Below are 19,091 nucleotides of genomic sequence, written 5' to 3'. Positions count from 1 at the left end.
CAAACAGCTGGGAGGCACCCACCCCAGAGGGTAATTTAATTTGTTGATAAACCACCACATTTATAGGGTACCTGGCTAGTGCTCTGTTTCTGCACTTCTATTGCACCGCCCAGTCTGCCTGTTTTGGGAACATGCTAGTACATGAAGTAAGTTTGTAATGAAAACCAGATACTCTAATTTGCATTATTCTGTTTCCGTTTGTTTCATTCAGTAGATAGGAGTTCATTTCTAACAAAGTATGCCTGTTTTGTAGTATAAGCTTTGAGACTTTTCTAGTTGCTCTGGGGAGACTGATCTGTATGTTAGCTAATGGTTGGAATCTTTTCTTGATAGTTTCACGACTGGAAGAGCGTGAATCAGAAATGAAGAAAGAGTATAATGCTTTACATCAGCGTCACACAGAGGTAGGCCATCATCTAATTATTTATGAGCAAACTCTTAGCCTGCCCGTAAAATCATGTCAAAAAATTAATCTTTACCATACTGAACTAGAGCTTCTGAATCTTGAGAAGAACATCAGGTATACCTGAAGGGAGGATGAAAAGATAATGGAGCTAGGATCTTTTCAGTGATGCCCAGTGACAGGATAAGAGGCAAAGGGCACAAAAGGGAACATAGGAGGCTCTGTCTGAACCTCAGGAAGCACTTCTTTACTGTGCATGTGATGAAGTGCTGGCATAGTTTGTGCAGGGAGGTTGTGGAGTCTCCATACTTGGAGATATTCAAAAACCATCTGGGCATCTGGTCCTGGGCAACCTGCTTTGGATGGTCCTGCCTGAGTAGGGGGGTTGGGCAAGATAACCTGTATAGGTCACTTGCAAACTCAACAGTTTTTGATTCTGTGAAGAGAGCCCCCCTGCCTCATCTGCCCCCGCTACTAACCAGCCTCCAGGATACCTTTTACATTATTTTTGAATATGTTTTTTCATGGTTCTTGGTTAATCCTAAGTCATTTCTGACGTAATTTTCTGATGGATTTTCTGTCAATTTATTCCATTCAATTACGTCATCAGCTTAGAAGAAGAGCAAAGTTGAGGAGCGTCATCTTATTTCACCTGTTTTGTTTTGTTCTTTAAGAAAAAGGGAAATTAGAAACGGATGAGAAAATCAAACAAAAGCAGAAATTGAGTCTTTTCTTATCTTGTGTTTGGCTCATGGATTTTTTTTTCTCCTCACAGATGATCCAGACTTATGTGGAACACATTGAACGATCCAAGATGCAGCAGGTTGGCGGAAATAATCAAACTGAGGGCAGTGTACCTGGGAGAAGGTAGGGCCATAACCTCTCCATATAACGTATGCCATCCAGGAACTTGTAAACTGAGTGCACATATTTGACAGAGAAACAAACCAGAAGAAGGATCTTTCCATCTGGGCATAGATTGTAGCTGAAGTTTTTTGTAATGGTTGTGGGTGAGTTGTAGGTAAGTTTTCTAAGGCTTGACAAAGAGGAGTTTTTTGTGTTCAATTACAAAGTTCAGACCTTATCACACTGCCATGGGTGGAAAAATATGTTTGTATTCTCAGGTAGCATGTAAAAGGTTTATCCGTAAACTGAATGGAGGTGGCAGAGAGTACTCGTTTGTGTGAATGCCTGTGTGCGTGATAGCCAGCAAAACTGTAGCAATTAAATCCATTAGCCATTGTATAAGTTTTCCTCAGTTTCTTCAGGGGAAAATTTCTGCAGGTCAGTCACCTGATAGACCTACTTATGAGAAAGAAAGTGCTTTTCCCCCGTTTTCACAGAACCAGCCTTTGTTTAAAGAATGACAGTAGTAGTACAGTAGTACAGTTCAGTACACAAAAGCCCTAGTATTTTGTAGTCTTAGGCCAAATTTAAAGCACAGAAGTTGCAATAGCATTGATTTCATTACAGATGCATTTTATATATCAGTAATACTGCCCTTGGGGTGAGAAAGTAAAGAAAAAAAAGTGGTGTTCCATAAGTACTGGTTAGAGAAGTAATAATCAAATAAAACATCATATAAATCTACTCAGAATGAGCACAACCTATTAAGCCACTGAGATATAAAAAATATGTTTTCTGTGGCGATTTTTATGTCTGTCAAACTATTATTTCTGTTAATGAGCTTTAAACTAGCGAGCTCGCTACCCTGGCCTTTGGGAAAACACACTTTGGCCTCTTCAGGGATCTGCTTGATAGAGTACCATGGGACAAAGCCCTGGAGGTAAGAGAAAAGAAACCAAAAATGTCAAATATGGTAATATACCAAAATATCAACCAAGAAAGCTGTTTGATATTCAAGGATCACCTCCAAGCTCAGGAGCAATGCATGCCAACAAAGAGGAACTCAAGCACAAACACCTGGAGGCCTGCATGGATGAACAAGGAGGTCCTGGCCAAACACAAGCAGAAAAAGAAGGCCTACAGGAAGTGGAAGCAAGGACAGGTAGCCTGGGCAAGATACAGTGACATCGTCCGAGCAGCCCAGGATCAGGTTCGGAAAGCCAAAGCATCGTTAGGATAAAATTTGGCCAGGGACATCAAGGGCAACAGGAAAGGCTTCTATAGGTACACTGGTGATAAAAGGAAGACTAGGGAAACTGTGGGCCTTCTCCAGAAGGAAACGGGAGACCTGGTTACCTGGAATACGGAGGAGGTTGAGGTACCCAATGACTTTTTGGCCTAAGTCTTAGACTTTTTCGCCAGCAAGAGCTCCAGCCACATAACCTGGGCCCCAAAAGGGAAAGGCAGGGCCTTGGAGAATGAAGGACTGCCCACTGTGGGAGAAGATCAGGATGGAGACCATTTAAGGAACGTTAAGGTGGACAGGTCCATGGGACCTGATGAGATGTATCTGAGGGTCCTGAGGGAACAGGCAGATGAAGTTGCTAAGCCATTATCAATCATATTTGAGAAGTTGTGTCAGTCTGGTGAAGTTCCCACTGAGTGGAAGAGGGGAAACCTAACGCCCCTATTTAAAAGGGAAGAAAGGAAGAGCTGGGGAACTACAGGCCAGTCAGTGTCACCTGTGTGCCTGGCAAGATCATGGAGCAGATCGTCCTGGAAACTGTGTGGAGGCCCATGGCAAATAAGGAGGTGACTGGTGGCAGTCAGCATGGCTTCACTAAGGGCAAACAGTGCCTTGGCAGATCTGGTAGCCTACTGCGATGGGATTAGAGCATTGTTGGCTAGGAGAAGAGCAGCTGGCGTCATCTGCCTGGACTTGTGCAAAGCACTTGACACCGTCCTGCATGATATCCTTGTCTGAAAATTGGAGAGAGATGGATGTGACGGACGGACCGCTCGGTGGGTAAGGAGTTGGCTGGGTGGTCGCACCCAGAGAGTTGCGGTCAAGGGCTTCAGTGTCCAGGTGGAGACCAGTGACGAGTGGTGTTCCTCAGGGGTCAGTACTGGGACCGGCGCTGTTGAACGTCTTTGTCGGTGACGTGGAGATTGAAATTGAGTACACCCTTGGCAAGTTTGCCGATGACACCAAGCTGTGTGGTGGGGTCGGACACACCGGAAGGAAGGGTGCCATCCAGAGGGAGCAGGACAGGCCTGAGAAGACTTAATCTTTCAAACAAATATTTTTGTTGTTCTTACCTGTTCTTTTTAAACTCTTTAATTTCTTCTGGCCCTGAGGAATATTAAAAGGTTTCATAGATATACTAGCCACAAGCTGTGAGAGCCTTTGGTCTAAAAAATATACAGACGCAGTACCAGCTGCATAGGAGTACTCAAAAAAGACTGCCTGCTAGGTGTGTCCTCTCTTGTGTCTTACAAAATATGTCTGACTGGTCTTTCTTAATACCTGCATACTTCATTTGGTTAATACTGCTGTACTTCACTCAAAAACCAAATCTTTGGAAAGCATTAGGCTAAGAAAAGGTACGGCATGTCAGACTATACACACAGGACAACCTGGGAGAAGACATGGATATGACAATACTAGGAAAACTGATGAACAGAAAGTCATGAACATTTTTGAAGGGGGAACGGTATCATCTGTTTAGACATAATGAAATGTGAAAGAGGAGCAGTAAGGAGAATTTGGATGTGAAGAAAGAGGAAAATCACTAATGAAGAAAGATAGTAAGAATAAATGTCAGTTGGGTTTGAGGTAAAGAAGAAGAAAGGAAATTTCAGGCCTTGGCTTAAGAAATACAAGTACCCTAGAAGTTGTGCCTTCCTTCTGCTGGATTGGACGGCTCTGGGGAAGGCTGAATTCAAACTGCCAAAATTTTGATTGTGTATTGTAAGAATGAAAAAGGGAGAGAAAAAGAGACAACCCCCTCCCTCCCCCCATGAAAGAGGTTTGAAGGATGCAAAAATGGAGTAGTAAAAAACATGAATTTTTAGAATGTTTGGTAAATAGCTTGAGACTCCTGCCAGGTTCACTGCAGCCTTGATATTCCTTCCCCAGCTAGCACTCCGTTTTCTGCCAGAGTGGTGGGTATGAATGGAAGGTGGGACATCCTGCTGGGCTGGGAGACTTGTCCTCTGGTTCTGTATTGGTAGTATTTCTGCAGCACGCTCCTCCTTGCAGGACGCCTGCCATTGCAATTAAAAATGCTTCTTCACTGAGATCCTCGCTTGAGCCTGTGTTACTGGCTGCTGATTGTTTCTCACATTGTCAGTCCAGCTGAGTTCTCCCATCTGAAATTCATGGACATTTTACAGGAAGAACAGCTGTGCTGATGTCTGCATTTGTATCTTGCTACTGTTTCCATGTCTCAGGTGGGGACTGGGTGGGCTGTGAGCTGCTGAGCAGACATGGCACAGTGTAGCTGGAAGTAAAGTGTCCACATATGCTCCTGTTTCTTTTGTTGTGCAGAGAAGCACAGCTCCCCTGCCATCCACTAGACAGAGAAGACTCAGCAACATCTCAGGGGGAGCAAGATCACGGTTTTAAACAGCTTTCACCTCAGCTTGAAAGGCAGACTGCCTCATCTAGTTTTTCTCCTACATGTGCTCTCTGATTTACAGTGCAGTTCTCAATCAGATCTATAAGGAATTGGACCAGGAGCATTCTGGTCTGGATGAGCTCTTTCCATAGTCATGGAAATCCCAAGCATTTCAAAACTTCAGATTTGGTCAGCTGCACATGCCTTCTTTCTGGATCTGTTTTTCTAAAGTGACAGTTGTACTTAAATCAGAAACAACTGCTGCATGACTCAAGCTCCCCCAGGGGAAACAAAAACAAACAACAGTGAGTAGTGTTACTTCATTACATTCGGTAATAATTAAAGATACTTTTGTAGCCTTGGCTGCAAGAATAACTTGCAGCGGGAATATGTTGGTATCTCAAAAAGAGATCTTACATTTATTTGGTTGATAAGGTATTTATCATCTCATTTGTAAGGCTACCAAAGCCTTTTTACAGTATGTACGTAAAGGAAGGAAAGCCACAGTTAATTACCCTTCTTCTGCTGAGGATCAAATAGTCCTTTCAGAAAATAGGATCTTACAGTATTCCTTCTAGAGAGGAGTAAATAAAGGTTGTGGTAGTTGTTAAGTGGTCTGAATAGTAAGTTCTCAGTGCTATGTTTTCTTCAAAACAATAAATCAGTGTCCCAACAGAGAATGGCTTAGAAGAATAAAAGCAATTACAGAAGACTGTTTGGTGTCTGGCATCCTAGCCATTGCCTGATTGCAGATTGTGCTTACCCAATATCCAAATGAACTGTCCAAAATATAAAAATCTATAGAGGAAAAATATCAAAAGATAAACGGTACCCTCTCTAGGTAAAAGAGTATGATGGGTCTCTTCTCTTTCTCTTCTAGAAAGAGGAGACATGGTATAAAAAGAACTAGTAGTTTATAGGTGTTCTTCTGAGTGTGAGAGCGGATGTTCATAAAAACATCCTCATCAGACTACTTTTTTCCTTTTCATCTGCCCCAGTCCGATCCTGGTCACAACTGTAATGGTATGAGTATGTTAGGCTTGTTTCCCTTCCCACTTATCCTTCTGTAAATAAGACTATATCTGTGCAATTACTTAGATGATAAAATCTAAAGGTGCTGTAGGCAAAAGCATGCTCAGGGCCTCCCTCCTTTAACAGGCGCTATGTGTATGCACCTGCCAAGTTTGGATTGGAGTACACAGTAGAAATTGGTTTTAATGAGATTTCCCTTCCCAAATTTTCAAATAAGCTAAAATTAATTGTGACTTTATGTCATCATTCAGTGAAAGAGACGGATAGCGAACAGCGCTGTTGGTTATACGTGCAGGGCCACCATTCTGAGGGCTGAAGGGCAAAATTTTCATTTTCAAGAATTTTCAGGAATTGCTTCTTTGTATTGGATGAATGCTTTGAAGTGTGGCATATTGCTAGTCTCTTGGAAGAGGAAAAAAAAAAAAAAAGAAACACTATTTATGTGAAAGTCCCTGACAGGCCATTATCTGAGTTTGTAGGAACAACCAGTGGGAAGTGGGACTTTTTCCTTCATTTCAAGCTTTGCACTGTTCAAGCATGTGCTGCGTTTACCTGTTGGGCACAAGCATTTAAAGATGTGTGTTTTTGTGTCACCACGCAGCTGTGTGTGGACGAACACCACCATTTGTGTTTGTCGGTGCACTGATGTTTTGGGGAAGATACAGGTATCATTTCCTATTTTCATCCATGAACGTGCTTGGGTGTGTTTTGTATGGTAGGCTCTGAAGGTACGTATTTGCATAAGACCATACATACCCAAAGTGTGTTTGTCTGTCACGTGAGAGAAGTTTGTGTGAGAACTTTTGGGGTATTTACTGCCATCTGAGAGGGGTAAAGAGTATGTTGCACACCTTCACATAGTGCGATTTAGGGCGCATGCATACACTGTCTCTTTACACTGTCTCTTGTAGGGCTGCATGTTTGCATGACCTTTGTTCTCTAATAGTTGTTTTTCTTTCTTTCTTTCTTTGTGTCTTGCTTTTTGTGTGGTTGCTGCTCTGTTTTGGCTGTTATGTTTGTCACTGCAGTCATCGCCAGTCATGGAGGAAAAGGTAAATCCTGTTGTTGCACCTTAATTTTGTTAATCATGGTTTTGGAGGTTGCTGTTGAGTGGCAATGGTGTGATGCTGGAAATGTACTGTTCTGGCCTGTTTGCCCTCTCTGTTTACTGACATTTGCATTGGACTTGCTCACGTGTGCCACTTCCCTTAACTGATGCAAAGGGAGGGCAACAAGCTGCCACATCAGGAAGAAGCTTGTCCCAAAACAGGATCAGCCCTGTGTGTTTGGATATTTACACTTCACTTCCCAGAATTTTAAAAAAGCTTTCTTTTCTCCCTTATTTTATTGAAAGAGTGCAAAATACGCATATTTTCTAAGCAGGGCAGAAAATGTGTGTCATTAGTAACTCTCAGAAAGCACATCTGACTTTGGGCTAGGCAGTGAGTTCTGCACCCCCTTAGCCTACGAAGAGGGCAGTTCTCATTTTTAAATGTTGACAAACTTAGTTTTGTTAAGTTTTATAAGCTGTAGGATGTTACTGAAAGAGCATTCTGACCCAGGTTTTGGCTACTGCAAACCTCTATAGAGGTGTTTGCTGTTTACCTTGTAACATGAAGTGGAACTAACCAAGTGTTGAGTCCCCCTGTACCAGAAAGGCTTAGGTGTGTGAAGGTAACTACAAAGGGCTGTAGTGAGCACTCAGAATTTATACCAACCTTGAGGATACTCTAAACTTCTTTGAAGACTGATAAAGTCAGCCCCAGTACTGCAAAGCTTAAGTTAGCAGTTTTTGCTCTTCTCTGGGAGATGCAGAAGAGGCTGGAAAGTGTTTCCAAAGAAATTCAGAAAGGAAATTTTGAATGCAGTTTTCCTAACAGTCTACATTAAAATACCTTCCTGAAGATCCTACAGCTTCTGCTGCTGCTGGGACTTTGCACCTCTGTTCTTTGTTTAGCATGGATAATAAAGTTCATATGATCAGCGTACATTCAGTGGGGTGCTACATTTCCTAGCATGTTAAATGTGTTTTCATAAGAATCTAGAAACAAGCTGTGGGCTTACAAAAGAAATCTAATAGAGCTTACCTGAAGAGGAAGTATAATTCAATATCTGTGTCAGCATGTGTTTGGGATGGCTGGTATTTCTTACAAGTGGCAGTGTTGCCACATTAGGACATACCACTCTAATCACAAAAGCGTTTATAGCATATTGTTAGGTAGTCTAACTGTGCCACTTGTTTTGCAGAAATAAATTATTTTAAATAATGTTTTAGAATGTTAGGAACTTTTTTCCAGCTACATACAGCTGTGAAGAATGAATCCCTTAGGACCACCCTTCTAGCCTGAAGAAAGAAGGAAGATAAACTAATAGTTAAAGCAGCTCAAAAAATGGCCTGAAATATATTTTTTTCTAACTGACAATTGTAGAACCTTTGGGACCCTTCAGAAGTTACGTCTGTAACTGTGAAACTAAGAATTTTGTCTTTGTGGCATAAAGCTCTAATTTTTAATTTTGAGTCATTTAACAATCTCTTGTGCATAGTTGACTGTACTTTTCGTGGGTACAGTGCCAGAGTAAATATTTCATTTTAGGGGAAAAATTTCCCTAGCATGTTATTTAGAAATTTAAAACAGCTGTTTGAAACTGTTCGGAGTCTCAGAGTGTCAGAGGTAGGATAAGGAGAGGTAAATGCAGGAAGACGGTCAGAGGTAAATGGGATTTGTCACAGATCTGGCATCCTGACTTATTAGGAGCAGGTGTAAATGGCAGGATGGAGGTGATAAATCAGTATTTGGGCAAACTGCAGTAGAGTGTGTTCTCTCTAAGCAAAAGTAAATACAATCAGATAGTGTCTGTGATCTGTGTTCCTTTAAAATTCACATACGTGTGCTGCTTTTGTAAGAGGGTTTATCTATGAAACTTCCATATATGAATCTTTAGGATTTTCAGGAGAAAATGGAGATTCTTAGGAAAAGTGCATCCCAAATATCCTTTCTGGACCACACTGAAAACACCTTTCTTCCTTCTCTGCCCTTCCAAGATGGGCCACAGCAAGCAGTTACTCCTCAGCAGGAGCTGCACTGGCGCAAGGGAGCAGCACGCTGTGTTGCTGAGGATGGAGAGGCTGGGCTATTTGCTTTCTCCACAAATGTCTATTCAGTTAGACATTTCACTTTCTTTCTTCATAAATGACCGGGCTTGTGCCCCAGCCCCTGTGTCAGTGTGTTTGAGTAAGCCCTGGGGCGGCCTTAGGTGCTGCTGCAGTTCTTTTGTCCACAGTCACAGATCACAATCACAGACCAGGCCGGGTTGGAAGGGAGCTCTGGAAGTCATCCGGTCCCACTCTGTGATGAAGTGGTTGTGGGGGTAGCTTAGCTGAGTCTTAGCAAAAATTATTTCTGTGTCCAGGAACACCACTGCACAGGGTTGGCTTGGAGCCTGATGGAGAAGGGGAGCACGTCTGTGTCTTTTGAGGAGATGCTCACTGATGCCCTGTTTCTGGAATGTTAATGCTGATTAGACACCTTCTTTCTTTGATTTCCAAGTCTTAACATTGGTCTGTTGGGCAGTTCGAGCTGACCACCTTATGCACAGCCAAACATTTTTTGCATAGCAATTTAAACCAGTGCTGAGTATCATTAAAGAAAGGTACATGAAGGTCTGTTGTTATTAAAGCTGGTGTATAGAATGGCAGATTTCATCACTCTCTGCACCAGAAAGCAGAAACCTGCAGTGAAGTGTGAATAGTCCTATCCAGGAGTAGGTGACATACCATTACTTAAACTCTTTGTGGGTTAATGTCACACAGGATCAGCTCGGTTCATCTCAAAGGCCACTGGAGTCCAGCTAGCAGAGGCTGCTGGGGAGATGCACTAAGTGGAGCTGTGGTCTGTCCCTGCAGTCCTGCTCCTCTGGCACGAAAGTGGATGCTGGTTTCAGCATGCTGCTTCAGCCTTTTCTACCTCTACTGCTTGCTCTACGTTTTCTCCCACTAGAACTTGGTCTCAAAATGTGTACCAGCTTGTATATTCAGAATCAAATCCAAGCTAGCTAATCACCTGCATTTGCAATAAAGGAGAGGGCTGAAGAGAATGCAGTTACAGACATCTGGCCATATGAATGATGCATTCATTTATAACTTCTTTTAAATTCTGAATTTTCAGTGAGCTATAATTGGATATGGAGAGGGGATTGGAGAGTACAAGTATTACTTTTCTTGCTTAATATTGAAAGTGATCCAAAAACCACTAATTTCTGCTGTTGGTGCAAATCAGATTTGGGGTGGAATGTACAAAGTGGCGTGTAGGTGACTCACTTAAGCCTCTTTCCTGTTTCAGTGATGACATCTCTAGAATCTTTGGGATCTTCCTTTTTTTTTTTTTTTTTTTGTGGGAGTTGTCTGCTGTAGCCCACAGCACCTCCATTTCTCAGAGGATACACTGGCTTAAATCAGCTCAGTTCTCTGCATTTTTCATTTCCCCACAATATTTTATACTGGTAGTGAAGTTGTTTTTGTCTGTTTTGGTCACTTGAACACCTCTGCCTTCTTAGACTCTCTCCAGGCAGATGCATGGCTCTACCAATAGACACCCTGGGTCTGAACAGACAACCCTTTGGAGGTGTGGGGTTGGGAATCCACACAGCTGCTAAGTGGAGAGTGCAACTCAGTTTCTAATGATGAATATTTCACATAAGCTGGTGTGCTGTTTCTTTTGTGTAAGACCCTTGTAAACAGCTAACAGATTGGCTTTCCCTTTGTCTCTGTTTCTCTGTTTAGCAGGAAGGAACGTCCTAACTCTCTGAATGTCTTCCCCCTCGCGGATGGCATGGTACGTGGGCAGATAGGGGCCAAGATCGTCCCAACACTGGACCACTGGCACCTGAGTGACCTCGGCCAGCTGCAGTCCAACTCCAGCTACAAGGTTTTATAGACCATCACGGAGCAAGGGTTTCCCACTCTTCCACTGTCAATAGCATCCCATGTTTTCATTAAGGTGGAGATAAATCTGTGTCCGTAACCCTTTGCAGCCTCTTCCTGCTGTGCATTTACTCCGGTGGTAGCTGTACTGTAGGTGGAAGAATATCCTTTCACAGATCTGGCATACAGTATGGGAGGGATTTAATACAGCTCCTCATGCTTCTTCTTACTCCTTGCATCAGTATTAATCTCCTTTACTTGGCTGGCCCGAAGTTGAAAGGAATGTGTGGGGAGGCAGTCAGTAATTTAGGGAAGATAAATCCTTCACCTTTTTTGTCTTATTTGGGAGAGGAAATGATGGAACCTGACCTTTCTCTCCCCCTCAATAAGAACAGTGCTTTTGTACCTCATCTGGGGCCAGGGACTGGGTTGCACTTGCTCTTCATTGTTTGTTCTTTTTGACTTATCACTGTTCTGGTCTTCGTATGTTTGGTAAAAAGGGATACTAAATCTCTCCGTATGCCCAGGTCCTGCACTGTGCTTAAAGCTCTTCAGTTTCTCACACATCTAGTCCGTTGCTCTAGACTTACATTGTCTACATCCAAGTGGCCTCCTTGATGCATAGCTCAAGAAATTCTGACAAATTCAGTTCCATAGAACACAAAGCAGCAACTTCCTTTTTTTTTTTTCTTTTTTTTCCACAGGCTATGGAAAGTAGCCAGGCACAGAACAGCACAGAGCTTAGCACTGTGTCAAGCCTCTGCAGTTGCAGAAGTTGGAAATCCAAAATCAAGATCTTTGGATAGGATGGGGACTTGAAACCTAACCCTTGCTGTAGTGTTAAAGGCACAGAGACTTGGGAAATATAGCAATTTGCACAGATACTTGGGAAATATAGCAATTTGCGGAATGCTTGTCAGGTCCTGCAGTCATTTCTGAAGACTTTACCTGTAATTAATAGCATTGCCATGGAGCAATAGCATAATCAAGGAAGAGGAAATGAAGATATGGTATGAATGTGTTACTGCAGACAGACTAGTGCTGTGCCAACACAGCACTGCTGCAGGGATGCACACAGCAACCAAAATGTACAGAGACCATACTTTTAGTTCTGGAAGGAGTCTATTCCTTGGGGTCTCCAGTCAGTGCTGTACACTATGGTGTGAACATGCTCTTGAGCTCTCTATTGATCAGGCATGTGTGGCAGGCATAAGTTTTTAGAGGAGAGTTGGTAGGAAGTTGGGGTTAGATCCACCTTCCAGACTTCTGAAGGCACAATTCTTTAAGCCATGCCGTTGCAGAGCTTCTGAAAGCTTTTTAGTGAGGGTTGAGTGGATCTCATTGATAACTCAGCATCTCCATTGCAGGAGAATACAACAGGAATGCAAATAAATTGTAAGCTTTGATTTCCAAGTTCAGGTAATGAAGGGTTACTGATCTGATCATTTAGTAATTTATTCTTGGTGGTGTCAGACAAAAAGTCAATTTCTGGTTACAAGAAGACGTTGTGCGGAGGTAGTACTATGCTACTCAAGTCAGATACTACATGTGTCTGATGGGTAGTGCTGGGATTTGTTTTGGTGCTTGTTAGAAAAAAATCAGAAGGTCTTAAGGAGGACAGCTGATAGTTTGCAGATAGAGAGCTTGGGCTATGGAAGACTTGGATGGTTAATGTGTTATGGTGGATTTCCTAAGAGTATGGAACAAACCTGTGAATAATTAAAGGGAGTGGTTAACTGACTTGCTAGATTTGCTATTTGGAATGGAGTATTTTTCTTGTGCAAGCTACTTACTGTGACTGAAGTGCTATTTCTCAACTATTCTACATGACTGAAATCTCAGCAGTAGTGCTCATATACTCCTTGCCTCTTCTTCAGCTGCTCTGATATTTTGTTGGCATTGACTGCACACACGTAACTCACCTTCCCAATATGTATATCCTGACTCTTCTGACTAGTTTTTCTATTTCATGGGGCCATACTGTACTTATGTTTTAAGTGTCCTTTTCTACTTTTTATTACTATTTTGTTTAAGCTGCTGTTTTTATTACTTTACTTTTAGATTCAGTTGTACTTTTATTTTATATAATAATTTGGAGTTGAAAGTCCTTAACGTTTTTGTTTTTATGTACTATGCTTTCAGTGTTATAACCATACAATTGTGGCTACTCATGGTGACATATGACTGCTATGAATGTTGGGCCTTTGCAATGCATTTTGGAGGTCACTACTACACATTTGATGTTTAGGAGGTTGACAGGTATGGCTGTAGGTAAGTGGTGGTTGTGGAGAGTATTCTTTGTGTGAGCTATGGGTTATGGAGAATGCCTCCTAGGCTGTAGAGGAGACCTGTATAGTTAGTGGAATATTTAGAGTTAACGGAGCAATCAGGACAATAGAAGGAAGATACCAGTGAAGTTTAATAGACCTTCTGGACTGTGAAGAGGAGTGTCTTTGTAGTGTTTACATTTGAGATGAATTTTTCCAGGGCAGGCTGGCAGGCTGATAAAGAACATACTTTATCTAAATATAAAATTCAGATGTATAACCAAAAATAAATGAAAGGCCAGGGTAATTACTCACTTGGGTATTCTGGGTGAGGGAAAGATTATGTCAATAAACAAGAAGTTACAGGATATATATCCAATACAAGTAGCACTGTATACAGTATAGACAATAATGGTGTAGGATTTCTGAATGACATCTAGTTCCGAAAATCAAGGAATGACATGCTGACCCATCTCGATGTCTCTTCTACAGTGCTAAGATCCTCAAGGACTTAGGTTATGCTTACAGACTTACAGTGCGTACAAGGAGATCTCTCAATCCATTCATCCAAAAGAAGTTTTGTTTAGGGGGGGGAAGAGGTTTTATGATTACAGTTTACATGTGGTACTCGTTGTCCCTTTGTAAAGTAAAAAGCACAACAGGCAAATTGCAGTTGAAGTATTGTAAGCCTTACTGGATCATATTTTTTCTTAAAAATCAAGTTTGCTATTATTTTCTTTACATATTAGAAAAGTAGCTCACAAAACAAGAATATGAAGTACATGTGGGAAGTGTGGTTTCCACCTGTAGCAGCCTAAGTAAAGTGTCTCAATCTCAGTTTTGATAGTAAAACCAGCAAATGTGCAGGGAGACGATTTGAACATCCATGTGGGAATACGGGGGCTATTCAGACTGACAGTACAGAAACCAAACAAAACATGGATAGTATTCAATGGTAGCATATTTTTTAAAAACCCTTAATTTCTGATACAAGTGTGCAAATGCAATGTAAATCCTCTACAGTACAATGTATAGCAGGCTATTTTAAGATAAGCATACAGAGGCCAGTCTGTAAAGGAAGATGTTAATAAGATTCCAGATTAAAAAAAAAAAAAAAAGGCTGCAAAGGGTTAATTTATTTCAGACCTCTCTCATCCCATTTTGAATTTGATTTTTTTTTTTTTGTCATGTTGTTCAGTTACTATTAGAAAGTAGAACAAGACTTACAAATGAGTGAAGCATCACAGCTCCAAGGTTTGGGAGGCCTTGAAGCAGCTTCTGAGCAGAGCCAGAATCATTCTCGTAGTTGCACAGGAGGGGAGAGACAAGCCATACAGATTATAGCTGAGTCTGGGTGTGCAGATACTGAATGTCACTGCACTCAATTGCAATTCATTATCACATATAACTTTCAAAATTAATTTTGTCATCTCCCTGCAGGCAGTAATTAGAGCAGGCTACCGTGAAGAATGTGGAGATCTCATTGGGTTCTGGGAATGATCACTGCATTGGTTAAGACATTAATTGGCTGACTTTGAAGCAGTGCTGCTTTACTTGACAAACAAGGGGCACAGTATAAAATCCTCACAGAGCCTTAAGTCTCCCATGTTTTTCAAGAGGTGTTGTACGAGAAATGGGGCTGTAATGTTTGTAAAGATGAGACCCATTTGTGCACATTTCACACTGGAAATCCATCTCCTATGTTAATTTGTCAGCTTTTGATTTTTGAATTCCTGGATCCTGTCTTGTCATTTGTAACTGGGGAGACCACATCTGTTTCTATTGTGTTGTCAAGCTGAAGGCATGCTTGGCTAGCTTCCGCATAATGTGGTGTGGGGACATAGGTCTTCCACCACTAATAAAGTCAGACTATCCCAGCTTGGTATCCACTTTGCTTCTGCAGTCTAGCATCAAAAATACGTTGGCGTTGTCTCAACACTAGAGATTCTCATCCTGGTTGTGTCAGTGGCTTACTGTAATGACAACTTCCAGATCATCTAAGAGGTCACTTCAGATCTTTCCCAAGCAATGTCCATGTTGTCTTCCAGTCTTGGGAAACGCTGGCCTGGCTTACTGCAAGTGCCAAAGGCCTTCAGCTTCCACAATAGCCAGTGGCAGTTGCAGGTGCTTTTTCAGTTATGATAAAGCAATCTTCCTTGAGGTGCATGATGAAGAGGTCACATACTGATGAGACTTGTGAAGACCAGTCTTAAATGGTAAAAGAAGAAGGATATCAGTCCTTTCACAGGTAGGATTTGCTTCCTGAGTTCAGCATGAGAACTCACTGCTTCATTTTGGTTGCAGTGCCATGTGTCACCAGAGAATGCTGGACGTTTAGTTGGTATAGTGAGCAAGACTCATTTTCCATAATGCTTTAAGGCAGCCATATTCGAACGAATATGAGAGTAATTGAAATATCTACCTGTGCTTTTCCCTTTTTATTCTTTCCCTGCCCTGGAATTTCTATAGTGCCCCCAAGATGAAATGTCTGAATCTGGGCAGTCCTCGGCAGCTGCCACACCGAGCACCACAGGAACCAAGTCCAACACTCCTACATCATCTGTGCCCTCTGCTGCTGTCACGCCCCTGAATGAGAGCGTCCAACCCATCAGCGAATACAATGGCACAACCAAGGGCAACAAGAGGACACGAGAAAAGCGGAACAGTCGGAACATGGAAGTCCAGGTTACACAGGAGATGAGGAATGTCAGCATAGGTATGGAAGCTGGAGCTTGCTTATTTTGTCATTAGAGTAATTGCCTTCACAGTGCTTGTGTCCCTCTGTTACAAGAAGAGGCTGGGAGACTGAAGGGTAATCAGCTTTGTAGGTATAGAATTTGAGACAAGCTTACTTAGAAAGATATGTAGAGAGACTGCTAATCGGATGTGAGTTATTTTCTGAGTCGCAAGTTTTGAAAAGTCAGTAATAAAAATAGTTTCACAAATACACAGGATGACAATGGGTTACTGAGTTCAGTTCCCTGCAGGTGCTTTAATCCATGTCATAGAACCCCTTTCAGGAACAGGTAAGTCCCATCTCAGTCTGAGCTTTTGGAACGCCATTTCTGGAACTCATCAGTATGCTAGTTGAAAACTTGCGTTTAGTTTTCTCTCTGGATATATTCACAAGTATTTTACAGCCAGTTGTTCATATGCCAAAATTATCAGTTGGGTTAACTAATTATTTTCCCTTCCATGTGTTTACCCTACAGTTTTATGTATTTCAGAATAGCAATTATATCCCTATCTAGCCATTTTTCTAAGCTAAATAAGCTGTTTTCTTTTAGTCTGTTTTTCATGTAAGAAATCTTTGGAAGTTTCAGTTGTTTTCTTTCCACTTCCTGGAGTGCCTCAATAAACTGAATTAATTATTCCTTGTGAAGAAAGCCATTACCTAAGCCTTTAGCACCAGACTGTTTAAAGAAAGAAAATGATGTAATAACATGCTAAAAGCCACTTTCAGTGCCGTTCAATATAGCTGTACCAATGTAGTGTCTGAGCACCTCCCAGATTGTATTGTATTTAGACTTGCAGCAACCTTCAGAAATGAGTAGTGGTCTGTTTTTTGCAGGTCATGAGCTTAAATACAAAGGGACTGTAAAATGAACAGGAAAGTCTGTGCAGGAGCATATGAAAGAACGTAGGTTTTGATATTAGCATCATAGAATCATTTAGGCTGGAAAAGACCTCCCAAGATCATCTGGGCCAACCTTTAACTTAGTACTAACAAGTCCACCATTAAGCAATGTCACTACCTCTGCATGTTTTTTGAAGATCTCCAAGAATGGTGAATCAACTACATCCCTTGGTAGCCTCTTCCAATACTTCATAACCCTTTCAGTGAAGAATTTTTTTCCTAATATCCAGCCTAAACCTCCCATAGTATTCTCCTGGAGAACCTCCTTGTTATTTCCTGTGCATCCTGACCAATGCAAGTCAGTATGAGCATTAGTAACAGAGAAATTGAGTATGGATGTCTTTGGTGGCTGAAACCAGGAATTGTACCTAACAAGAATAAGCTAGAACAAGAAACGCAAGAAGAGAAATTTCTTCCAGTGATGAGTTTGAATTTTCTTCAGAGAAAAGTTTGTCCTACAGTATTTCTCAGAGTTGAGAGGGCAGTAGTTCAAGTTCACTATAAATAATTATCCGTAATTTTGCAGTTGGTGCTTATATGGTCATTTACTATCAATAGCTTTTTTGGGTCCAAGTCAGGTCCCTTTATATGCATGCAACTCTAAAGTGGATGTGTATACAAAAGTTTAAATTTTCTTGCTGAAATTATCATAATGTGGAATCTGCTCAAGGCAGATAGGTGTATGTTTCTTATGTGCTACGCATATTCAGTCTTTCAGCTATTTTTCACGTGTGATGCAGAAGTATATCTCCATGCAGATAAGATAAACAGATACTTGAATTTTAACTAGGTATTTTATTAATCTGTAATTAAAATGTCTGTCAGTGATGCAGAAGTCTAAGAGCAGAACCTACAAAAAAAGGGATTTGCAGAAAAGCTTCCCAGGTTATAAAATAAAGAGAATGTATCGTCTGTTTCTGTGAGGTGGGGAACCATTTGTGTGTGGATGCCTAGTTTGTCAACAAATACACATCGGGCTTTGGCTTCAACATGACATTTGTTGCCAGCAAGTCCACAATGCCAGCCTAAAACAGTAAAATCAACACTCAAGTTGTCCTGGGCTTGGTATATTTGGCTGCTGAGGAAGTTTGGAAAGGTTAAAGAATTCACATCTAACAGTTACGGGACTAATATAGTTTACATATGAGGTCTTTAATCCTTCAGGAATTTCATGTGTAAACAGATATTGTATTTATATTGCTTTTTTTAGGATAGGTGCAAGCCTGAGTTTTTGAACATTTTGGTTTCTACTATGAGTAACTTGACAACAGGATTACTTATTTTTATTTTTATTTTCTTATTTTCTTCAAATATTGGCTTTAAGCTGTAGATTATACAGAAAACGGACTATTTCATATGTTGGACAATGTGTTTTCTGAGTGAAAATTCACTGTAATGGGTATCTAAACTAGTTGTAGACTTGAGAATTTGTCTTGACAAATTATATCTATTAAAATAAGCCAGTGCCAATTCATAACTAGAGTAATCTCTGTGAAGCTATACAAAAAAGTTACTCTCTTCTTCAATTTTGGCTAAAGCTGCATAGTCATTGGAGAATTTTTACTGACAGATAAAAAGATTATTTGCAAGTTATTTTAATGGATAAAGTACTTCTGGTTATTACATTTTAATGCATATCCAGGCCAATGATACTGGTGGCAAGCTAATGTGGCACAGGGTATGCTAATGGTCTTTCTGCCCTGAATCATGAAGGCACCTTCCCAGTCCTGGTGCATTTCTGTCTCTAGGTGATCAGCCACGTTCTGTTCCTATTTTAACACTTTGTATATGGAACCAAGAAGTTTTGAAGCCGTGGTATTCAAAGCTGCAAAAGTGCCTTCAGGAAGCACTGATACTGTAGACCATATGTATTGTCTTTCTTAGGTATGGGAAGCAGCGACGAGTGGTCCGATGTTCAGGACATCATAGATTCTACACCAGAACTGGATATGTGTCAAGATCCTCGCCTGGAACGCACTGGTAACAGGTACTGATTGTGACTTTTTGCTGTTTGCTCTTTAGCTTGGTTTTGTGGTGAGCGAAGAATGGATGTCGTGGTTCACAGAGTTCAAGATACAGCTATTCGAGGAAAATCCATATATTCTGCCTAGTGCAAATGTGTGGGGTCTTGATTATCTTTGAGTTGTCTAGGGAAGGCAAATATCAGGTGGTAATCTGTGGAAGGATCTGTGCAATCTGAGCAAACTGAATGAGGTTTGTTTGAGACAGGTTAGTTTGCCTTGCAGGATCAGGGAGCACAGAGAAACGTAGCAACAAAACATTTAAACAGGCAAAGGGGACACAGGCTTAAGTTTTCAAGGTGAGGAAAAAGATGCATTCATCTAATGAGATCAGATCTGAATTC

General features: G+C 41.3%; 1 protein-coding gene across 32 annotated transcripts in view; it reads left to right on the top strand.

Moving 5' to 3' along the window:
- Positions 1 to 19,091, top strand: part of MAPK8IP3 (mitogen-activated protein kinase 8 interacting protein 3) — a 71,062-nt gene that overhangs the window by 14,002 nt on the left and 37,969 nt on the right. For 13 of the 32 annotated variants that reach the window (XM_048066778.2, XM_048066732.2, XM_048066769.2 and 10 more), the window contains exons 3-8: positions 334 to 404; positions 1,179 to 1,270; positions 6,930 to 6,953; positions 10,682 to 10,826; positions 15,559 to 15,805; positions 18,611 to 18,713. In XM_048066778.2, coding sequence (XP_047922735.2) covers positions 334 to 404; positions 1,179 to 1,270; positions 6,930 to 6,953; positions 10,682 to 10,826; positions 15,559 to 15,805; positions 18,611 to 18,713 — 682 coding nt within the window. Of the gene's footprint in view, positions 1 to 333; positions 405 to 1,178; positions 1,271 to 6,929; positions 6,954 to 10,681; positions 10,827 to 11,631; positions 13,094 to 15,558; positions 15,806 to 18,610; positions 18,714 to 19,091 lie in introns of those variants that run through there. The other 19 variants (XM_048066811.2, XM_048066846.2, XM_048066837.2 and 16 more) reach the window with 9 other exon arrangements.

The sequence above is a fragment of the Anser cygnoides genome, chromosome 15 (genome assembly GCF_040182565.1).
Source record: "Anser cygnoides isolate HZ-2024a breed goose chromosome 15, Taihu_goose_T2T_genome, whole genome shotgun sequence".
In the NCBI taxonomy this organism is placed as follows: Eukaryota; Metazoa; Chordata; class Aves; order Anseriformes; family Anatidae; genus Anser; species Anser cygnoides.
This window is presented reverse-complemented; position numbering and strand designations above follow the sequence as displayed.